General features: G+C 38.9%; 1 protein-coding gene across 1 annotated transcript in view; it reads right to left on the bottom strand.

Annotated features, from left to right (window-relative positions):
- LOC131688959 (uncharacterized) overlaps positions 1–24,769 on the bottom strand; it is an 84,904-nt gene that overhangs the window by 32,072 nt on the left and 28,063 nt on the right. The window contains exon 2 of the mRNA XM_058973620.1: positions 3,391–3,782. Within this exon, the coding sequence (XP_058829603.1) occupies positions 3,391–3,579 (189 nt within the window). The 5' untranslated portion in view covers positions 3,580–3,782. The remainder of the gene's footprint in view (positions 1–3,390; positions 3,783–24,769) is intronic.

Below are 24,769 nucleotides of genomic sequence, written 5' to 3' on the forward strand. Positions count from 1 at the left end.
ATTTATTTTTGTGGATGAGTAAGAAAAGGTCATCAACGTATTTTCTGATATGTTCGGGAGGGATATTAGCGATTTTAATAACGGTTGAGATCAAGTTCTCCATCACTATATCTGCGAGTATGGGCGATAGGGGACTACCCATAGCTGTTCCAAACCTTTGGTGGTAGTATTGACCACGGAAGCAGAAAAAACTTGTGTCTATCAGGAATTCAACTATTTCTAGAAATAGATCCAGGTTGATGTCTGTGTGTAGCTTTATGTTGTCCCACATCATAATAATGTCGTGTATAACCAAGTCTTTAGGAATATTGGTAAACAAAGACACTACATCGAACGACACGAGAAGGTGTTCGGGTGGTACTTTTAGACTATTTACGTAATGACAAAAACTTATGGAGTCTTTTGCATTGTACAAGCAGTGTAGAGATTGTTGCAGGATGTTGGAGATATGTTTGGCGAGCTGGTATGTAGGTGATGTCACGTTAGGCACTACTGGACGTAAAGGCAGGTGTGGTTTATGCGCTTTGGGTTGACCGTAAATTCGTGGACAGGTTGCATTGTAACTGGTTAATCGATGTTTTGTTTGGCTGTCGATGATGTGGAGTTGGAACATTCTCTGGACTATATGGTTATTTTGACGTTGATATTTGGATGTTGGATCTGCTTTTAAGGGTTGGTAAATATGTTCATCAGTGAGTAGCTGTTTCATTTTGGTGTTGTAGTCTTCTATATACATTATTACGGTCTTATTGCCTTTATCTGCTTCAGTAATGAGGACGTCCGGGTTTTCTTTCAGGAATTTGTTCGTTTTGATGACCGCCTTATCGCAAAACTTTTCGAGTGGACTCCTTGTATTGTTGTGGTTTGAACGGGTAATGAAATTTTGAATGTGGTTTATAATCTGGCACCTTGTCTGCTCGCGTATGTTTTTGTCTATGTGTATTGCTAGGATGTTCTCTACATCGGCAATGAGATGGAAAAACGGTATTTTGTTTATCCTGGGGTTCGGTAATGCGTACTTTGGTCCAAGACTTAAAAGCGTGTTTACTTCGGTGGGTATTTTTATATTAGTGGCATTGAGTACGGCAGTTTCGTTGTATGTCGGTAGTTTACGTTGGGATTGTTGTTCCGAAATGTGGAATATGCGGCGGTATTTCTGGTGTGTTTTGTCAACCTTGCGTTGATAGTTCCTGTAGTAGGCGAATTCTTGTGTGTAGAAGTAGTATTTGTATGTTTCAGGAGACGTGTGGTCAATAATTTGTTGTTTGAGGACGGTGATGTTATTTTTAAGCGTTTCAATATTATGGAACGTGTCTTGGATCTCGATGTTAAGGAGGGTTTTATGAAGACTTTGAATAGCATTGTCGAACTTTTTGCAGAATGGACTTCGCCTGGCCAGGAGCTCGTATGTGCATTTGTTTTTATGTTTATTTGTGTAATACATGTAATACAACAGTTATTTTCCGCAATAAATTAGGCCCTGAAGAAGATCCCAACCACGGATCGAAACGTCGGCGAAGATAAGTTAGAATCGACGCAAATTCTTACGTGACTGCACTGCCGAAAACATTCCCCGCTCTTACAATTTCCACAGTCGAAAAGAATCAATGTACCTATTATAGGTCGCTAGCAGCTGGATATTTCTTGAAAAAGTGCACATTACCATGTTGCATGCAATTGAAAATGATTAGGCCCTTATCTTTTATTTCTCGTTTCTTGAAGCTCCCTGTCCTACCTTTTAGGCCCGACCAGTGCCAGAGTGCCGCTATGCAACCGCCATCGCCCTTACCACCACTACGCCTGCATAGGAGGAAACTGAAGTGAGAGCGACTCGAGGTCTGATGACTCTTGAAGGATTCTCCGCAGGTCAGAAGCATACCATCCACCAACCCGGTACTCAACGACCTACTAGACTGAGGTGCTAATTTGTGTCGCTGATCTCCCGTTTGCCCGAAAGTTGCAAGTTTTGCTCTTCTTTCCCTGTCATCATATACGGTTTCTCTTTCCTGTCCTTGATACAACTGCCGCCACAACGATGTTGGATATGAGCTCCCCTCTGAATACCTTGACCAAGCACAAGACTCGTCAGCTATTACACGAGCATGGATGATAAGTCGTGAATATTATGCTAGGATTCATGAACCAGTTCACGTATACATGAATAATATTTTATAGTTATGTGATTTATTTCACGGGCACATGGTCAGTTGTGACTATTGTACTAGGAATCATGAACGAGTTCAGGAATACATGAATGATATTTAATGATTTTGTGAACTAATGAACGAGAACGGATATTGGATCGTAACTGGCCTATTACGAAATATGAATTAGTTCACGAGGAATTACGAATCATGAATTAGTTCACGAATAAAATGACGAGTTTCGTGAAATAGTTCACGAGAAAATATCCAGAATGTTTTGATTTTATGAACTAATGTTCCTAAATCTTTGAATAGCATCATGAGTTAACCTTTGGTTTTATGAATAATATTCATAAAGTTGTGAACTATTGAACGTATAAAAAATCGATTTGGTAATGACAGGGCGAAAACCGTGACTGAAGTTCACAAAATGAAAACAAATATTTTCACTAATAAAGCGTTATTCAGGCGTTACTAAAGGGAAATTGTACATATTTATAAAAAGCATGATTTTTGTTCATGGTCCTGTTTTCGTAGCGTAAGAATGTGATTGTTTCAGAATTCATGACACTTTATTTACGATTTTGAGAGCAATTTTTTCCCGTTCCATTTTGTCCGACAGTTGACAAAACTCATAATGTTATCAAATATATCAATTTAAATACTTATTACACTCGAAAACACAAGATCGCTCACTACTTCTACAAAACAAAATGTAATGCAACATTAACACATTGGAGAACGTATTTCACATTACTTGAAGTACACAACGAGAGAAAGCGCCATATGTCTAATAGAAACGGGGACCGCCTACTACGCCCTGTAATATCTTTCTAGGTTATGGAAACGTGATTTATTCCCATAATCTAAACTTGATGTTGGTTTAAATAAAATCCTAATTTATCGGAAAACAAAAATCAATTTATCGAAATGTGTTTCTTTGTCTTCGAACAAAACAGTACATGTTAAGGAAAGCGCAAAGGCGTATCAAGAGTGAAAGCAATGATGTGTTGTGTGAAGTGTTTATTTGTACGCAGTTCGGCCTTAATATTATTATTGATTAGTGATAGGTGGGTAGCAAGATGTGTACAGTAGAGCTATAATAAATGATGGCTTCATATAATCTTCCAGCCTTGATTTTGGGACGCGTTCCTCAATGAATAACCAAGGGCTTTAATTGTGATTTATCAGAATATTTACACACATCACCTCTTATCACAAAGTTAAATAAATTAAATCAACTCACCTTAATTGTTAGTATGTACCCGGTGAGGGCGATGATATTGCACAGCATGTGATAGGAATCTACCAGCAGGACTAGGGCATGCGAGATGTGGCTTAGGAACAGTTGCACCAAGAAATACAGTATGGATAGCACCAGAACGATGTATAACTGTACTGGTTGCAGTCGGTGGATCCATTCTTTCATAGGCATCTTTACGCGGGATTATACGTTTCTAGATTTTTTTTCACAGACGTGCGACACTTTTCCACCGTTTGCACTGTAAAATTCCAACGATTCTAAGATTTCGAAGATCACTGCTTAAAATATTTCATTAGAAAAACACTCTCAAACTTCCAGCAAGTACTCCGCACGTGGCGACTGTTAACTGTCGAATGTTGCAACCCAGCGACGATCTGAAAAGGACAAAATGTACAAACGATTAATAGTGTATATTAGCAACAGCTAGGACTATAGTCAGTGTGTGTAGGAACAGGTACACTCATCTACGCTATCATCTCCACTCGTGCTGGGTGATTTATCGCAATATATATGGTTCAATGTGGTTCGTAGCTTAACGCTGAGAGATAAGATAAGTGCACTTCGGAGTATCTAATGTAAACTGTTCGCAGATCTGGCAAAGGATAGCTTATCTGACAACACATAGGTACAGTAAATATTAGATTGTTGATGGCTGTTGGTTAGAGTCATAAATGTGGGTTATTGCTGTCATGTGGGAGAACGACAAAAATAAAATCGGAATGTGTTTGTTACTGTGATAGATTTTTTATGCAGGTAAAGAATAGAATTTAAAAATATGAAAGTCTGAGTAATGAACAGAGAACGAGAGGACCGAAATGAATTCTCCGAAAAATGGTTCGGGATAAAAATATAGTTTATCTTGATTTATTTGATATCCTGCTGAGAAGGGTTGTGCGAATTTACTTTCGTGCGTTTTCGGTGATTAATAAGTGGCGATGTATTTTTTTTTCTTTTTCGCAAATTTGTAATTTGATAGTTAGTGTTTTTTGTATGTTCCTTATTCCCTGCTTCTTTAGTCTGTTTTTTTTTTAAATTTGAAACACCTCCTCTGGTACGAAATACTACTAAAATAAATTTGTTTTTCTTGTATTATCGATTCTATCCGAGTGATCAAGTAGAGTTAAAAAGTGGAGAGATGAGCCAATCTTATACCGTTAAACTAGTTGATTTCGCGATTTTGCCTACAATATCGCCTTGTTCAGGATTGAAAATTGATACACGGACAGCCTTGATTAATTTATCGATTTATTTTTTTTATCCCTTTATGGGCAGCTAGGGCCGAGGGTGGTGGCTAGCGGGTTTCATGCATCCTTGACCTGACGTACAAAGCTATGGTGCCTTGAACACAGGCAACGTAGATCCAAGGCCATCATTGAAATGATAAGTTCTGCGTTTGAGATGTACTTCCCCCGGTTGCCAGACGAATACCTGTAATTACTACTTGTTGCTTTGTATGTATGAATCTAATGTTCAGTCCTGGGTGGTGTATGCGTGGAAGGTGTGGTTTTTAGCGTTCGAGTCCAGGAGTGCATATCTGTCTGGGTTAGCGTGGGCGTTTACTAATTGTGTAATAGTGTGATCGCTAAAGGCTCGAGCATATGAATGCCAGCGTGTCTCCAACTTTGCGTGCATAAATCCGGTTTTAGATCCGTGTTGCCATTCGCACATTCACGTGTATTCTCGAACGATCGCGCGCGGACCGTGAATCTAATAATTAATTTTCAGTGTATGGTAGAGAAACGTGTTGTCTAGTGAATATGAGCATCATTCCCGATCGGTTCAACTGAAGGCATGAGTCTAGGCTGATCGAGAGTAGAGAATTCCGAACGTAGCCGGTCTATGATCGCGCGAGTGGTGGGTTAATGCTTGAGACCGCGGTTGTAAAGTTATAGGTGCTGAAAAGTTCACTTAAGTAAAGGGGTGTTGGCGAAATTGCGAGCGTAGGTGTGTGTGGATGATTGAAATTGTAATGTAAGTTCGCGTTTTTGACCAGGTTTGTGTTATCGCGAAAGTTAGGGTCGTTTGCACGTTTTGGATGTGAATGTATATGGGAGAATATGCAATTGACTGTGCTAGTGAATATCGGTATGAACCCAACTCAAGATACAGTAATAAAAGGAAAAATAACATGCCGAATGTTTCTTTTTTTAGGTCAATAACCGTGCATTGAAGAATGCTCAAAAACTCTGAACTAGGCCCCGTCGAGTCCAGTCTGTCCGTCTCGTCCTGTCGTGTCTGGGGTTTCCAGGTTACATGCATTCACCAGATGAGACTAGCTTATGTCAGCTTACTTGTGCACTGGTTTCGTAGAATCGAGGCGATCATCGAAATGATAGATCCTACGAGTGAATGCACTTGGCCCAGTCACCTGTCAAGCATTTGTGTATTTGTGTATGTTGAGATATGTGTGGAGCCTGTAAATAATATTTTAATACGAATATTTTATACTTCAAAATAAGAAATGTGTAATATACTACTTGCAGTTTGTTGATCGTTCCTACTTATCTGATACCATCGAGTATGAGAATACATATCCATTTTTCTAAAACCTGGCGACGTCCGATGGCAGAGAAGAATCATTGTTGGCAGCAATGTTGCTCTTCTTGGATGTATGAGCTCAAAAAGGTCATCACAAGAAAATAACGCATGAGACCGAAAATAAATTAAAAAAATAAAATAAAGAGCAGAGTTAGTATTGTTATTGAGTATTAATAATATGCCGATTTTTTTCGAGAGTTGTCCTACTGGAACTGTAGAGCTAATTGATTTAATTAAGGTATGGACCTAGACTTCTGGAATCGGGGATAGAGACTTCCGGACGCGAACGATTCATGAATGCGCGAGTGCGGGGGACTGTAGGTTCACGCTTGAGACTGCGTTTGAGTGATTACAAGTGCCGAGACGTTCATACTATCACCGGGATGTTATAATGTCTGGAAGAGCGCGAGTATAGGTTGCGTGGATGGTCGCGAAGGGCTCAAGCATTTTGATATTTTTTTTGTCGCGTGTATGTGACTTTGCATTCGATTTTTATGTAGTTTCGCGCGAACACGGGCATTTGGAGGTTCACTCTCGAGACCGGGATTGTTAATTTATAAGTGCTAAACCATTCACTTAGTCACCAGGGTGTTATACTTTTTACGAGATCGTGGGTGTAGTCGTGCGTGGATGATCGAGAAGGACTCGAGCGTTTGTATGTGGACGTTTTTGTCGCGTGTGCTAGTATGTAACTTCGCGTGGACACATTATTTTTATAAGCGTGTGGCCATTCGCATGTTCGCGTATTCTTCAACGATCGCACATGGACGTCTTGTCTAGTTTTTATTTCTATTGGTCCAACTAAAGGCATGAATTTGGGCTGCTATGACCAAGGGCGGAGACTTCCGGACGTGACCGATTCATGATTGCGCGAGCTTAGGTTCTTAGGTTCCAACGTTCACCTAATCAATCGGGGTGTTTGAATATTGGCGAGATCGCGGGCGTTCGTATTTGTGACCAGGTTTGTGTTATCGCGTAGGCCACGTTTGTACGTTTGGAATGAGGTGCCTGCAGAGAGAATTGGGCCCTAAACCCACATTGTATATTATTTGACCATGGCAGTGGATAATAAAGGTCGCCAAGTTAAGTACTAAAATTGATCACAATGTAGCTTAACTAAAAAGAAAATAATCGTATCCCAAGTTTATGTGATATAATCACTGTAATACTGCTTTGGTGGAAAAGCCCCCGGACCACATCAAGGTACAGTATCATGCCGAGGGACGGACAGCCTTGATTAATTTATCGATTTATGAAAATTTAATGAACAATTTTCCAGAATTTTTATTATTAATTTCAATGAACTTGTAACTCTAGAAAATTCTAATTTGACAAACCCACTTCGGATTCGTTTTGATCAACATAATCATAATGTAAAATTTTTAATCAGATTTATTCGAATTTTGAAGGTGAAATTGATTGAGATGGCTTGCAGCTGGTTTCGATGAAAGTTTTACCGTTTCTGAACAAAAGTTTGTACTTATCTCAATGGGGGTGTCCATCTAGCCCATAATTAAATTTTTTTAAGTGGATCGATTAACGTAGTTAAAGTAATTTCAGATGCATTACCTTTTTTCTATAAGGTAGTAGAGATAAGTTTTAGAAAACTTCAAATAAGCATAACTATAAGCATAAGAGATCGCGTATGGTTGCTACTCCATTATTGACCAGAACCAATTGAACTTGCAAAATGTTCGTTGGAACAACATGCTTGGGAAAGGAAGGATTGTTAGTCCGATACACGTCGCTACTAGAGATCGAGGAATCTTTTGCATCTACACATGTATGACGGTAAGGGGAGAGCTGTTAGTAAATGTGCCAGTTCCGTTATTATGTAATAATTTATCTGAGCAGCCGGCTGCCGAGAACCAATTGCAATTATGTACTAATTTCTCTGGGCAGCCGGCTGCCGAGAACCAAGAACCAGAACTTGGGAAATTTATCATTTAACTTCGGATAACCGACTATGATTACTTATATATATTAATAAATCGGTAACGTTCGCTTTCCTATCACGCGACGAGTTTTTCGTTGATTCTATCGTGTCGGTTTGTAGATAGTTGGAATTGCACATGTATAATGGTTTCGAAGTAAGAGGGGCTTATATTAAACCGCCAAAATAATATGAAAACAGGAATGGAACTTGATTTATTTCCGTAGCATTAGTATAACAGAAAACCGATTATAGACAAATAATAGATTGTCGATTTTAATCAATCTCTTCCGCTCGCAAGTTATTCATTGTTATGATGACAAGTAAGTACTAAAGAAGTGTAAAAAAATGAGATAGTTGACAGTTCTACAGTTCTGAGTTAAGATAGAATACAGTTAATTCAGATATTATTCCTGCAGACGACAAGCCAGAAAACGGAAAACAAACAAAAAAATTCGAATAGAAACAACAAGAGTTGAATCAAGCTGGGGCCACAACCAAACAATATCGACCGTTTTCGCGACAAGGATGTGATTTTTTTTCTTCGTGCAGATATGGCGGAGGTAAATCGATAACTGGTCTTCTACTGCTCTGGCGGATGGTCAATTCTCAACCCTCATACATGACTGAAGTTCTCATTCCACTCATACAAGACCATGCGTCCTCCTCACGCACACCTAATGGCCCGTAGATGAATTCGCTCGTTGGTTAAACAAGTACCAAACAATTATAGAAATTAGTCTGCTCAGTCCAAAACAATGTCAGCCCGATTGGCATCACCCGCCGGATACGTCCTCCCTTATAATATATGTAACTTTAAAAATAATAAAATGAAGACTACTACTTATTTGCAACAAAATAAGAACGGAAAAAAGTAGTTTCATAACCAAAGTGACTCACTGCCTTGTTGACGAATCACCCAACACAAATAGATGATAAGGGTTGCGGACGAGCCCAACCCGAAGCGAACAGTTACTGTGTTTGGGCAAATTACACACTGATGGAATCAGCACAAATCGTCCTATTTGAAATGGACCTGCAAAATGTGTGTATTAAGTTGGCGATGTAGAAACAAACCCCAACTTTTACGATTTTAATGTTATCCGCTTGGCTCGAGTAGACCCCTATGGAGGAGTATTTTTGGAGATCAAAATGTGCTATGACTTCTATCGAATTGACCTCCCTTCGATTCAAGGCATTTAAGATGTCGCTTACCAGGATTAGGATCAAAGGCAAATATTTTTGTATAACCTATATTCCCCCTAGAGCCTCGGCTGCCCACCGATGGTTTTGTGATACTACGGAACTGTTTCCCACATCCAGGCTATTATTAGGAAACTTCAACTGCCACGGTACGGCATTTATGATGATAATCGATCCACAATGTTTGCATCAACTTTAAAATGACCATTTTGAGCACGTGTGAAGTGACATGGATTCGTACACCACCAGCATGTCCAAGCGTGTTAGACTTATCCCTCTGTTCCACATCGCTCCAGTAATATTGGATGTGGAAAGTTATCTACCTGCACCGTTACCAATCTTAATTACCATTGCTAATGGTTCAAAGCCGCTGAATATAATAAATGTTTTGCATCAGCTCACACGAAATATTGATTGGAAGAGATACGCGACTGCGATGTCCGACAAGATCGAATCTTAACAAGAGCTTCCTCCGGTGCCGGTGGAAGGTTGGAATGCCTGACAACTTGAGGAAGTACGCAACATTGAAGATGAAGCACCTTAATGAAAGCCGAAAAGATGCGGTTATTGGCTCCGGTTTGTCGACGGGTTAAAGAAACTAAACATCGATGAACACATCCCGACGTATGCGCAACTGAAACAATACTAACGAACGGTTGCCTTGCATTGCTCTGTACAGAATTTCAAATGGTCTATGTCAGCGAATAGCTGATGGTACCTGTGTTCTTGAGTGTTAAGGGTGCTTTGACTTAGTTTTGACTACCATTCTTTCAGATAAGCTGGGTGGGTATTCCTGCGCTAAAAAATCGATTCAGGGATCTCCTACAATACAGGAATTGAATCTGAGAGATCACAGGTACGATTCTTGCTCTATGCCATATGTTTTCGCAGTGTGTTCAGTACAAAGGTGAATTTGCATCGTATCTTCTTTCTCACTGTTCCGGCCATTCTTTATTTGTCTATTTTCCGTTAGATATGCTCATAAAAACTTTACATACTAATCTATAACTTTTGTTGGTAACTTACACTGCACTTTAAACGAATTACTTCACATACAACAAAAGTTCAATAATAGTTTCTTGAAATGTAATTTATCAGATAACATACAAAAGTAATTCTAACTCCATCATAACACAACATAATTTCTCCTTCTAGTGTTAGTATAAGTTCGCGTCAACAGGCACCGAACAAAGCAAATAACATCGTAATCAACACTGACATGCGCAGCTAATCTTCGCGATTGTATTTACATATTGGCATACATTGCACAGCATTAGCAACACCCAAGTGCACATGTTTACAATTATGCTAATTCAACATATGGTAATCGACAGAAACACCACTTGCACTTGTTTGCGGTGTGCAAAATTATCCACCTGATGAGATTACACAGTAGACCGGCAAGTGTTTGCAAAGTGAAATTTTATATGAGAAAGAATCGCTTTCGAGCTTCTTGCGACAATCCAGTGATAACTTGTTTTTCCCCGACCAAGGGAAAACAACAAGGGGCTGATCTGGTATAAGTTGATCACTGGCCCCAGGTGGTGCCACTGATCTTCGTCCCGGTTTAATTCAGACAGACAGTTCGTGTGTATGTGCGAGCATGGGATGAATAATTTTAAAAATGTAATCACCGCACGTGCGGTCGTTGAGCTCGGTGTGTAGGTATGTATATACAAAAATAGTAACGTCGGAATGAATATTGCTTCATGCTTGTGGAAATGTATAATTTCAGTGCACCCAAACAATATTTGCGTGTCATCTCTATCGTTTTTCCCCTAGCTCAACGAGTCCGTTGTGGGCTTCGAAGAGCGTGGAATTAAACGTTTATTGTGGAAATATTCACCATTAAACTACACCATGCATGAAATATAATGCATCAATTTGTCATATTTTCGTGCGGACTAGGCTAATTGGTTTTTAGTTGCACCTTTAAGCTTTTATATGTATGATTTTGATTTGTTATTCAATCGAGGTGTTTTTGGTTGAGTCGAAAATAACCATGCCTCAAATAATAATCAAATAGCTCGTAGTGTGTTTTGCAATGTCGCCCACTAAAACACTGCTTTAGGTCAATTGTAGCAGACCGTGATTCTGAATGTGATATTCATTGTACGGTTCAGGTATGTGCGGGCGTAGGGACTCGCGATCGCGTGTATCATCGCGAAGGACTCGAGCATTTGTACGTTAACGTGATCGATCGCGTGTGCGTTTGTATGTCGCGTGTGTTAACATGTATGTAACTTCGCGTGTATAAATTATATTTTAAAACCGTGTGCCTTTCGCACATTCACGTGTGTTCTTGGATAATCGCGCGCGGACCATGAATCTAATAGTTTATTTTTTGTGTACGGCTAATATGCTAAAAGAGAGTGAGATCTTCCATATCACTAGAGTTCCCGGTGATGTCGCCATGGAACGTGTTGTCTAGTGGATATGAGCTTGATTTTTTGATTGGTCCTACTGGACCAATGGACCTAAGTTATTGGGACAGAGAGTAATGGTTTCCGGACGTGACCGATTCATGAGCACGCGAAAACGGACGTCCGTAGGTTCGCGTTTGAGACAGCGTTTGAAACTTCGTAAGTGCTAAAACGTTCTTTTTATTACCGGGTGTTATTAAGTTTGCGCGATCGCGAACGTTGGTGTGCGTTGTTCATCGCGAAGGGCTTAAGCGTTCGTATGTTAACGTGTTTGTCACGTGTGCTCGCGTTCATGTGACTTCGCGTGTGCAACACTGGATTTTGTAACCGTGTGGCCATTCCTATATACGCGTGCGTTCTTGGATGGTCACGCGGACCTTCATTCTGATAGTTAGTTTTCGGTGTACAATTCACATTCTGACAGGAAGTAAGTTACCCCATATCACTAGAGTCCTCGGTCATGTCGCCATGTAACGTGGTGTTCAGTGGATATGAGAGCTTTCTTTATTTAATTGATCCTATTGAAGGCATGCATCTAGCCTGCTAATATCAAGGATAGAAACATCCGGAAGTTACCGATTCATCATCGTGTGACCGCGGGAGTTTTTAGGTTGACACTTGAGACCGCGTTTGAAAATTTATAGGAGCTGAGACATTCACTTTATCACCGGGATTTAACGGTGTATGGCAGAGCCATACACTTTCTTCAGCAAAATTACGCCCCTGTATTAGGCTCAACTATATAAAGTGTTTTCTATACTTTTAAAAGTTTATAGATACCCAGTTTTACTACTTACTTTTTACTAAGTTTTAATGGCTCTGTCGCTCTTATAATTCAAAATTTGTACAATCTAACTAACCAAACTTCTTCATTAGGACCTTCAGAAAATAAAAAAATGCTAAAAAAAATCTAAGGTCGTTCAGGAGCACTACAAGAGGCATGCATTTGAAATTTTACCCAAAATCGGCCCATTCTTCAAAAAATCAAAATTCGCCACCAGTAGGGGAGACTGAGGAGACTTGATCCCCTTTTTTATTTTTCAATCCTACTCCGTGGAATGATAAACAAACTATGTATTTTTTGTAGTTTTATATTGTTTCTAGGGTTGACTGATAATCATAAAAAAATTACATGGAAATATTATACTAGACATGAGCTATGAGCATTTTCGGAAAACAACAAAAAAATGGAAAATTCTTTGATTAGTGGAGACTCGATCCCTAATTTGGGGACACTTTTTTTTTTTCCAATTCGTTTATTTGATAAGGCAGGTTTGCGTTAGCTTAAAGGTGCCAATTTTGTTTTGTTTTACATTTTAAATTACTTAAAACTAGGGGATTACATATTGATTAGCTATACATATACAAGGGGGTAATATAATTTTCGTAAGATTAGGGGGTCATTTAGTTTTTATGGCAATATGGTTTGACATTTTTAGCAATGAGATTATTGGAGCAAATAATGTTTAACTAAGGGGGAAAATTTATACGGCTATCTTAAAAGTAGAAATAATTAGAGGGCGTGATTAAATTTTGTAAAGATTCGGAGACATTAATTAGAGTTATTTTATGTGGTAGTAGAGTTGGGCATTTTCAACGAGATCATATAATATAATAGTTAAAACTAGAAAAGGCAAGAAGAGCTAAATGCTTCATGAAGATATTTGAGGGGGGGGGGGGAGGGGTGTTACTTCTGTGTATAAGAGTCAGGGGAAGTAGGGTGGACAAACATGGCAGGGGGAGAACATTATTTCAGTTTCAGACTTCGGGAGATCAACGGATGGATTACAGAATCAGGGTGGCCTTCATCAGGAAGAATCATGTACTGGGACGCCGGGTGGTCGTTCTTAAGATGGCAGGGGTTTCTCCAGACGATTTCGTAGTGCGGCTCAGATGTTGATCGGCTACATTTCGAGTTGTGCGTGTGATGTTCGTGCTTTAGGTCCCGTGTTTGTTGGCTCATTTGACAGGGATGTTTTGTGTCGCCTTGGAGTCGCATCAACCATCGTGGGTGTATGGTACAGGTGGAAGAGAGCGTTTCTGAGAATGATAAGGAAAAAGGGGCAGTTAAAGTTGGATATTGATGGTTTTTATGAAGGTGTATATAAGGGACATATAGAGGACATCGCGGCTTGCCAACACATCTCGAACCGGGATTTGGGGACACTTGATTATTTTTTGAAAACGTGTTTAAAAGAGCATGTAGGGTAATAAGCCTATTTTTACCCTGTTTCTATTATCATCCTACCAATCTGAAGCCTTTGGTTAGAACAGCGTCTGCCATCTTTGCTCAACGCATTGGCTCAAATGGTGTTGCGATAATTGGGGTACTCGATTAGAGTTTTTGCTGTGCTCAAACAGAAGATTTTCGCCATTCTCAAGACAATTTTGTTATTATATTGGCTCTTAATAAGAGGCGAATGACCTTAAGGCTAAAACCACCATAATCGAAATAAAAAAATAGCTCCTAATAACAAAGCAAAGAAGCTGAAATAATAAAATTAATAATGAAATAATGTGGTACCCTCCCTAATAGGGCAAAAATAGGTACCTAACCCCATTCAATGTTATAAATGTATTGTGGTATTGATTAAATTGTTGTGATTTACTATTTTTGGTACTACATATTATCCATCTCTCACCTGATTTTTATTACGAATTCCTCAAATCTCTGTGCAATGATTTGAAAGCTGTCGTTATTATGGTTGAGGAACGTCAAATGTGGGATGCATGGTTGCTACGTATGCTGTAGTAAACATTTACAGTTTATTTTTTGTATGATGAAGCGTTCATTTTTGACAGTTTTTTTTGTTATTTTATGGCAACAATGACTTCAATTGTTCTGGTGTGAATTTGGTTATTTTCAGTAGTGTGTATGAAGCATGGCGAAGGGGATCAAATCTCCACGAATTTGAAGGGATCAAGTGAACCCATAGCATCTATTTCATCAAACTTTTGTACAAATATAGTTGAACAAAAAAATCAGCTCAATCATAGCGTATTCATATAATTGACATTCTCCTGTATTTCTGTATGCAAAAGTATAGTATGCAGTGGGAGACTTTATCAATTGTATAAAAGTTTGAAAATTTGGAAAATAAATCTTCTTCAGTTCTTCTGAGATTTTTTTCTTTAAATCGGTAAAAATTCGGTAACACATGTCCAATTTATTTTTTTGTGTTAAAGAAATCTTTGTTTAGATAAAACTACGCAACTTTCTAGTATATTCGATTAATGTATTCTGATCCGCCTTTGAGTTACAATGATGGGATCAAGTCTCCCCGGGGATCAAGTCTCCTCAGTCTCCCCTAGGGAACATTTTAGCAAATTCACTCCGAAGAAGAAAGTGCTCCTAATACCCTAACCTTTCATTTAAGAAGTGAGCCCGATGACTTTTTTAACGTGATGTCATTTTGGGACACTCTACTGTGCATCCGTGATGAGATAATGAGGCTTCGTCTGCATCTGGGTGTACAGTTTCCGAGCCTGTGAATTTCCCACCGTATTTTGTTACGATTTGGAACTTTTGTAAGTATGCGATTCCTTGGACGGATTCAATTTTTTGGCTACATCCCTGACCGAAGCATGGGGATTCCTTTTAAACGCTTGCGCTATACGCTTATGAACCTCATCATTAATAGAACATCCATTCTGACCACTGCTCTGCATGATTCCGAATTGTTTTCCTGACAGAAAAACTGACAGCGATAAAATACTTCCACCCAAATTTTCAAGAGAATATATCTAATAGGTAATTTTCTACAGCGTTTTTCGCGATGCAATTCGATATGAGGCAATTAAAAACAGTTTTGTCCTTAGTGAAGAAAGAATAGTTTGCACCTAAATTTTTCTTCATTAAGGAGAAATATAGCATAGAGCTGTAGTTGTGCCCGACAGCATGTACCGTTGACTTAGGTGGAATTTCGACCAGTACGTTGTCATTCATGAGGTTGAGGTTCTATAGCACTCGACGACCTCCGTCAAGGTTATGTCCGCTGTATAGTTCAGATTTATGATAAATCTCACACGAATGTGCGAGTCTCTCGCGAACCTTACACAGTTTGAAAGATATCTGCAACTTTCCATTAAATTGACTGTAACTAAAAGCACTCCTTAAATATAATGTCAACCGACAACCATTTGCTTACTGAGTACGTCCTTTTATACTAATTGGGCCATACCGATACAAAGATGTTTGGTCGAAAACAGGCAACTTTATCTGAGTGAACTACCTACACCAGCTCATAGAGCTGCGACATATTACAGGTTAAAACATGTAAAATTTTGAAAATGAGATATTACACGGATACGAAAAACTACCAAAAGTTGAGCTCTTTTGACTAAATCTCCGGGTATCGTGGAATAAGGTAAAATTAGGTAAACCGTGTTGAAGGAAGTTTCCCTTTAACCACTGAAAAAGTCACAACTCATTGACAGGTTTTTTATACTCAACTTTGACTTAAATATGCCTAAATTTAAGTTGAATCTTCCTAATTTTGAGTATACCTCAAACAACTCAAAAGTACCTTATTCCATGGAAGGCCTCGACTGAGTCGAATCTCTCTCTCTTTGTTTTTGACAACACTAATAAGTGCGAAAGCGACGCAAGACACAAAACTACCTAAATTTAAGCTAAAATAACTTATTCTGCGGATTGTTTTATTTTCCCGCGTAGAACTCGAAATTTTAATCACCTCCACGCGCTCTATTCGCGCGGTAGTAGTTAATTTTATTTAAGTCGTTCTAATGACATAATGGTAAAGAATCATTTTGTAAGTGCACGTGTTACAGTGCTGAAAGTATCGTCTCGATACGTGCAGGGTTTAAAAAGCTGTGCATGATGGAAGCTGAGAAAGGCACATTGATCGCGTGATCACACAGTATTTTCAAACGCCGTTTGCGTGTCCAAAACTAATAGTGTCTAAACCGTTCACCTTAAAAGTATAATTTGTGTGAGGAAGTTGATACCTTGATGATTGCGGAATCTATAGGAATACACAGTGTTCTGTGATTAATTCACCTATGAATAAATTATAAAATTTATTTTTTGTACTTATATTTAGATAGGAACCTTGTATTTTTTAGCTTATATTATTGCAAACGATATTGCTGAGGATTTTATATATCTAGCTTTAATAGTTCTCAAGTTATGGATCATTTCATATTGATGATCCCTTAAAATTTAGGTTTTCATGATACTTTTACGCTCTTTGTGTCTTCTATACACTTGTTTTCTGTATTAAAACACGTATTTTTGCAAAACATGGTTGCTTCCTATCTGTTGAGTTTAAAAATATATTCGATATATTCAAAATTTTCCGATAATTTTAAGGTTACTTTCACCTTAAACCTCCGATCAAAAGGAGCAAAAATGAGTAATCAACATAATAAGATAATGAAAGTACTAGTTGATGAAGCGAGATCGGGATGTAACCAATAAATACGATACCAGGTACTGTTTTTTTGTTTCGATTGTAAATGTTTTTACCTTAGCGTCATTCGTTTTTTGAGATTAGAAAGATCTCTTCAGAAAAATGGCTAACCCTGCGTACAAGCCGATCGATTTACTAACTATGCTTTGTACGCTCCCTGTTGTATCGTTGGAGGGATTGGTAATATGACTGGGTTCTGACGAAGTGCTTAGAATAGCCGATGGAACCTAGGACAAGTTGAAATTCAGATTTCTGTGCAAAAATGTTTTCTGAACACAGCACGGAGCGATGATCGTAACAAACTGAGTTTGTTTTTGTCGATTAATTTGCCTGGAAACTGATGATCTCGACACAGTCGACTTTTAACTCCGAGAGAAACCATATGATCTCTTTCATTATACATTCCACTTCGTTGAAGGTCGAATCTTGCAACACTTGAAATCAATAGATAGTATGTTATTGAAGATTAATTATTTTTTTGAACCTAGCGTTCCATAATGCAAGAATATAAATGATGGTTCTCTGTTGTTTTGTTTCTTTATTAACGTAGTATGGTCTTTATGCAACTAGTCTTTATGTAACTAGTTCAGACAAATGTATAAAGCAAATTAAGTTTCAACAAATAATAATCCATACTTTTACTATTTTGCATTTTCACCAATTAAAACAAGAATATGCAATTCCTTTCTCAGATAGTTGATAGAGGCGCACCGTGTATAACAGGCGACTCTAGATTTTGATTCCGTTTTTCATAATTTGCTTTAGCGATTGTCATTTGTCCGTAAATTTAAGATTTTCATTCAACACGAATAAACCCAATTCCTTTATTTAAATTATGTTATGTCGCAGCACAATAATTCTCATAAATATATCAAAGTAAGAAACAATTAACGGTTCAATATTGAAGCACCGCCCCCATCTCCATCGTTCACGAGTAAGGATAACGGATAAGGTAGACGGGAAGTGTTGATGCTCCAACGGAACGGAAGGACAACGATTCATCAGACACTTCCATAGGTGTCGCGGAGTTGGTGGTTTAGTAGGGTGTAAGGTCTGTGATTTGCTCCAAGCAAGCGATGCGACTTGTAAAGCTTAGTTAATTAGGTAGTTGTTTAGTTAGTCTTCGGGTACATGATCACTCGAAAAAGAAAAGATAGCCGGCTACCAAGAGTATTCCATGTTTCCTAATTAAAAGTAATTTGAACTCCACACAGTCGACCGTGGGAGTATTGCCTAGAAAAGCTAATCTTATCTACGTAAAGAGTTCACTATTTATTGCAACAGGATTTAGACAGATTTTGCTATTTCTTCTCCACGATATATTTATTGGATTGAAAACTACAGAGTGATAACACGTTATACAGATAAAGTTACGATAGCATGTTATAAATTAAGGTAAGTATTTCCTTTTTTACGTATCGGATGGTTTGTTAAATACACGTATACGAGCGATAATAACGACCAGTGAAGGGAAATACAAAGGATTGTTAACCTGATACACGGGCTTGTTAGCAATAAACGAACTTGAAATTAGTTTAAAGAAAAACAGACGCGGAGAATTTTCAGTACGTATTCTGCGATCATTGATAGTAGTCATATTAAAGTTTTATAGCGGCTGATTTCCGATCAGCTATTCATTTTACGGTAGTGTTTCCTTGATTAGATCTTTTAGCTCCCTCTCATTCTGCTACTATTGACAGAAGGCTGATATCACCCAGTCGTCACCGGTCTAAGAATGTCATCAATAGACTGAGACTCGCGTGGAGGCATGAGATAGGAGACTAAGTCTTATGAGAACTATTGAGACTAGAGATACAAAGAGACGACATGCCTGTCTTTGGAATCCGAACTCAGCTATAAGCTTCTACAGCTGAATGGAAACTCCAAACGGAACATGGCGTCCCTTTCCTGTTCTAGTCTCTTCAGTGAGAACTATATTATCTCACCGTTTGACGACCAGCGTCATCAAGTTTTCTGGTGCACTTCCAAACAAGTTTGCGCAGCGGTAGGATCAAGAGTCAAATGGGATTACCTGTTTTGGGTCAGAATGACGTCAATGCGGTTCGAAAGTGAATCGATCGCTAAATCAAGCCTGGGAACATTTCATTCGAGCTTATTTGAATTGCTTTCGTCTGCTGGGATAGATGACTGATGAGATGAGTTTATGCTGGTGAGTAAGGATCTCGATCAGTGCTTGCTGTGCTAAAAATTGCGTGGTCATGTGACAGGATCGGCTGTAGCACCAAATATAATCAAGGTAATTAATTTCAAGACAAACATTTTCTTGGAACGACCTATACGAAAGAAAAACGAATGCAAAATCTTTAGTAATTCTCTCCGGCTTGTTGTTATAATAAACAATCAAAGTTGCTTGTGACGCAGCTTCATTTTTAGAGTGAATGTAACATGATCTTTCCAAGTCATACGAATCAAGTTTGCCAACTTCGAACACTGCGCGAGTGACGTCAATCAATGTGGCAACTACATAGCCTTATTCAGCCGCATTGGCACTAAGCCGTTCTGATGTATTGATTTTGGGCGCAAACAAATCATTTACACAAGACATTTGGAGGCGAACAAACGAGATCTTGGTTTGCGAGTTCTAAACGTTTGGTATCTGAATGTCAAATGATAAGCCAACGCTGAAGTCGTTTTCTTGTTCATTTGTTTTGTTTAACTTTTCTCTAGGTTCAGTTTTGGAGTGGCTGGAATTCACTGGAACTAGGAAAATTTGAAATGTCTTATTTGATGGGTGCTCTCATTAAATATATTGACTGGCTGGCGCTGAGTTATAACACATTAGTGTTGCGAATGGGGTATCGTATCATGCCTAGTAAAGTTCAGTCGGAGTTCTGGCTGGTTATAATTTGTATTCCGGCTCCAATGATGCAAGCGATTCTAACTATAATTGGTTGTCACTGGAGCCGGAATACTAACTAGAACTAATCAAAATTTCGGCTCATTTTCCGGCTGAACTTTACTAGGCTTAACTTTTTTCTAACAATTATAAGATTCCAAAATTATTTTTTTGTTTTGCTTAAAGGGGCGCCTGTAGAGTTACTATATTAAGAGTTAGGCGGACACAAATGCCGGAAGACTGGCAGCTCTTTATTTCAGGAAAAAAACACTGGCATCCCGTGTAAATGTTCAAGCTCTAGCTTAATAATTTCATTGTCGTCGTAAGTAAGAACTTTACATGCACGAATAGAAAAAACAATTCGAGGATCGGATGATATGATTTCATACTTGTGCGAATGTCTCTTCTTGTTACAGAAAACAAATTTGGTTCTTTTCGTTTCTCTACACGTGATAACACAAGATAAGATTTAAATAGTTGTAACCATAATCATTGATTGGCTCCGGTATTTGACATGTGCAATTGGCTCCGCTCAGTGAAACCGCCTAATTATGAATATAGTAACTATAGGCGCCTGCTGTAGAGGGCAACAATAATCGACTTTTTTATCCGCTTAATTGTTCGTATTAAATCTTTACAAAAGGTCTCGCGCAATTTCTAGTTTTAAACAGTCATGCATTCCACGCGCGTATTTCCTATAACACACGCAGATTTCAATCTATCAGCAACAATTTTCGAAAAACTGACAGCGATAAAAATATAGTGTAAACAATACACTCCAAACTACTTCTACCATAATTTACAAGAGAAAATACCCTATGGGTCATTTTTTCTACACCGTTTTTCCGTGATGCAATTTGATGTGGGACACCCTTTTTTTCGTGATACCGTGGCGAATACGGTATCCTGTCGATGAACCACAGAAAACTGAATAATTTTTGTTTTCTTCCTATTATTTGGAAAAAAAATGAGCGATTTTTACAGTAAAATATGAAATTTTTCGGCCCTCAAGAACCATCTTCACTGGGTCGTCGTCCGAAATTCTTACGACGTGTCCAGCCCAACGTCCTATTTTTGCGGTATGCGCGATGGGTGGTTCTTCCAGCAGCTGGTGCAACTCATGGTTCATTCGCTTGCGCCACGTTCCGTCTTCCATCTGCACGCCACCATAGATTGTTCGCAACACCTTTCGTTCGAAAGCTCCAAGGGCGCGTTGGTCCTCACGAGCATAGTCCAGGTCTCGTGGCCATAGAGGACCACCGGTATAATCAGCGTCTTGTAGATAATCAACTTCGTGCGGCGGCGAATTTTGTTCGACCGGAGCGTCCTCCGGAGTCCAAAGTAAGCACGATTTCCCGCCAAAAGATCTGAATATCTCTGCTGGTATCATTGTCGGCGGTTACCAGTGAGCCCAAATACACGAATTCGTCGACCATCTCGATTTCGTTACCGTCATTCCCAACTCGGGATGGGAGGTTCACATTGTCATCTCTAGAACCTCTTGCTCTCATGTATTTTTCCTTCGAAACGTTGATGGCGAGTCCAGTCCTGCTGGCTTCAGCCTTTATCAGATGTACGTTTCCGACATCGCCTCAAAGTTCCGTGCCATTATGTCAGTGACGTCGGCGAAGCCAAGAAGCTGGACGGACTTCCTGAAGATCGTGCCATTCGTGTCTATCCCCGCTCTCCTTAGCACACCTTCTAACGCAACGTTGAACAGCAGGCACGATATACCATCACCTTGCCGTAACTCTCTTCGAGATTCAAAGGGACTCGAGAGCGTCCCTGATACTCGAACAACGCACATCACCCGATCCATCGTCGCATTGACTAATCGTGTTAGCTTATCCGGAAAACCGTACTCGTGCTTTATCTGCCATAGCTGATCTCGATCGATTGTGTTATATTCCGATTTGAAATAGATTAACAAATGATGTGTGGGCACGTTGTATTCGCGGCACTTCCTGCTTGGTAGTGCCCCACGAACTCCCTTGCAAATGGTGACAATCGGCGACAAAGAATTTGAGAGAGGACCTTGCAGGCGGCGCTAAGTAGTGTAATCGCGCGGTAGTTGCAGCCAGGCCCGATGAGAGGGGGGGTCAGCCAGGGCAATTGCCCTGGGGCCCGGGTCGTCTTTGGGGGCCCGCGTTTTTACCCGGTAAATGGGCGAACACGTCCGGTATTCATAAAAGAGCAATAAAAATATCAATAGTAATTTCTTTGTAATCATTCGTCTTATTAAATTATTGTATGATGGAAGCGTAAAAATGAAAACTTTATTTGATAGTTGGCATTTGTTAAAACAAACGTTCTTAAGGGAATTGTCTACTTTGTGTACAATTTAAAAAAGCGAGTTTTATTACTTGAATCGAGGAATACACTACGAAATATTGAGAATCCAATTCAAAGTATGTTCGAAGAAAGCAATAGAGCGTCAAACAGGAATACGAGCGCACGGACAAACGCATCCGTCCTCTTCTACGTTCTCTTCTTTGCTGATTGTTGGCGTGGAGATACTGGGCGTGATTGTTATTGAGCGAATATTTGTTCCTGTCAGAGTCGTAGATATTGCTGTGTAGTCGTCTGTGGTTTGACATAAGACAACGGTGTGCTGTTTACGGTTATAGCAGGTGGGTTTTTGACATTAAAAATGTCTTACTCCACTATCTGGGGCTAGGTGTCATTCTAAAATCTAAACTATCTCCCATGTAACGAAATTATGTAAGGTTTGCACGCTTATAACTCCGATATTACTAGATGGATTTTAATCATTCATACACCAACCGATTCAGAAACACCTAACTTAAATATTGGTAATAATTTAATATCTCCCCAATAAAAGTAGACTTTTGGAAATTGGTAGAATTAAAAAGTTCACGAAAAACGGGAAAATTACCATTCGTGAGGCAGATTTCTCAGACACAGCCGTCAAGAGAGGGCAGCTTAGTTGCTCAATGAAACACGAAAAGTCATAAATAGAAGCAACGCATGTCCGTTTAAATCAGTTGTTGCTCTTATCCCATACGAGCAACATCGTCTCCGGGCGATGCAATAAGCGCTATCGATTTTCGGTAACGTTGGCATTAGCACACACTCGCACCTAAGTGACTAAACCATATACGGTTAGTTTATAAATAGAGGTGACGCGTACCCGTTTGAATCAGTTTTTGTTCTTATGTCGAACGGGTAAGATCATGGCTGCAGCGTCTGGGCACTACAATAAGCGGTAGACGCTATGCATTTTCGGCAGCGGTGGCCGTGTGCGGATTTTTCGGGTACCAGCACGGTGTCACAGAATGATTTGCAAAGTGGGTGGGCGGGGTGGTTTGGATTTAATTCAATACGGTGTGTGCTGCTTAAGAGTGTTGCGTTTGAAAAAAATATATTTATTTTTATGCATGCGTGTGCGTTGTAACTTGTTAATCCATGTTTATGGCGCTTTGTAGCTGCGTAGGGTAAAGAGCCTATTGGTTTTCATGTTTCATATTTCGGTTATATGTTTTTTATCAGTAAGGCATCTGACAACGTGCTTCTGTAGTTATTGCACTGTTCAGCAGCGTAGTATTTTATATAGGAGAGTACTCTCAGGTTTTCTACGCGGATTTTGAAATTTACGCGGTTTTTTATTAACGCGTTTTTTTTAAATTTACGCGGTTTTCATTTACACGGCCTATTTCCCCTGCGTGAAAAATCTGAGTGTAATTGCATCGGAAACAATCACATTCCCAGCAGAACTTTTTGTTTTCTAATTTCAAACACTTTTGTTTCGTACTGCACACAACGGAAAATTTTAAAACAGAACTTACCGTCCCAGCAGCAGTTGAAGCGGGTGTTCTTTTTCGATTCAAATTCAAGCCATGTCTTAAGCGTTACTGGACTTAAAATTGTTTCCCAGTTTATCCAGTCAGAATATCTGTCCTACCCTATGTATTTAAAACACAGTTCTAATTGCGTTTTAAAGTATACAACAAATAGAACGGTTGGGTATACTAATTTAAATTTTAAAATAAATCTTTTAAATTATGAAACAAACCGCTGTACTGAGGATATAATTATGTCAGTCCTATTACCACATAAAACACCTATATAACATAAAACGCTGCAGAATTGGTTTAATAATATAATGTTTACACTACAGAGTTATAACACGTTTTAATAATTAGCAACAAGAAAAATGTCACCAAGATAGCATAAAAACCCGTTTTAAATGGTAGTGCGAACGTTGCATAACAATGTAATTTATCAAATAATTTCATTTTTCCCACCACTAATCGATCAAGAAATACTTAAACTTAAGATTGTTTACTTAAGTTCATTAGCACATTATTGAAAATTTAAATGGAAAATGAAATTTCATATTTCATGGAGAATCTGTATATTTCCGTTGGCGGGCGTGGGCTTCCTCATCGAAGCTCTCAATATGGAACTTTTCTTTTGAATATATTTTCTGGACAGACCAGCCTATTTTTACTAGATGGATCTGCCAAATAATGCCAATCACCTAGTGAGATACTTGATTAATTAATAGATTACCGTTAAAAGACCTTCAATAAATTATGTTTTGATGGGGAGGGTATATAGCAAATTGTAACATATGAAAACAGGTGAGTGAACAAGAACGTGAGTCGATATGTGTGATAGATAAAATTCATTTGCACGCTCTTGAAAAAAGCTACATTTTAAATGTCACCGTGGTCGTGACTTGTACACAACCCTTTAATTTTTTGTTCTTTTGCACAAAGTTTTCCGTGGTGTAGTGTCTTTTTGAAAAATTCGTGCATAGGAATCTTCCATGGGTGCATAATCATTAATAAGTGTTGTCTGATGAAACGTCCCATTTTCGGTTGATCCGCATAAAATGGTTACGTATATACAGAAGCATTTTCACCATAAGAACAACATTAGGGACATCCTGGAAAATGCCAAGTTTCAGCTATTATGAAAAGCACTTCTCCGTATCTTGACATAAATTTGC

Source organism: Topomyia yanbarensis, chromosome 3, assembly GCF_030247195.1.
Source record: "Topomyia yanbarensis strain Yona2022 chromosome 3, ASM3024719v1, whole genome shotgun sequence".
Classification (NCBI taxonomy): Eukaryota; Metazoa; Arthropoda; class Insecta; order Diptera; family Culicidae; genus Topomyia; species Topomyia yanbarensis.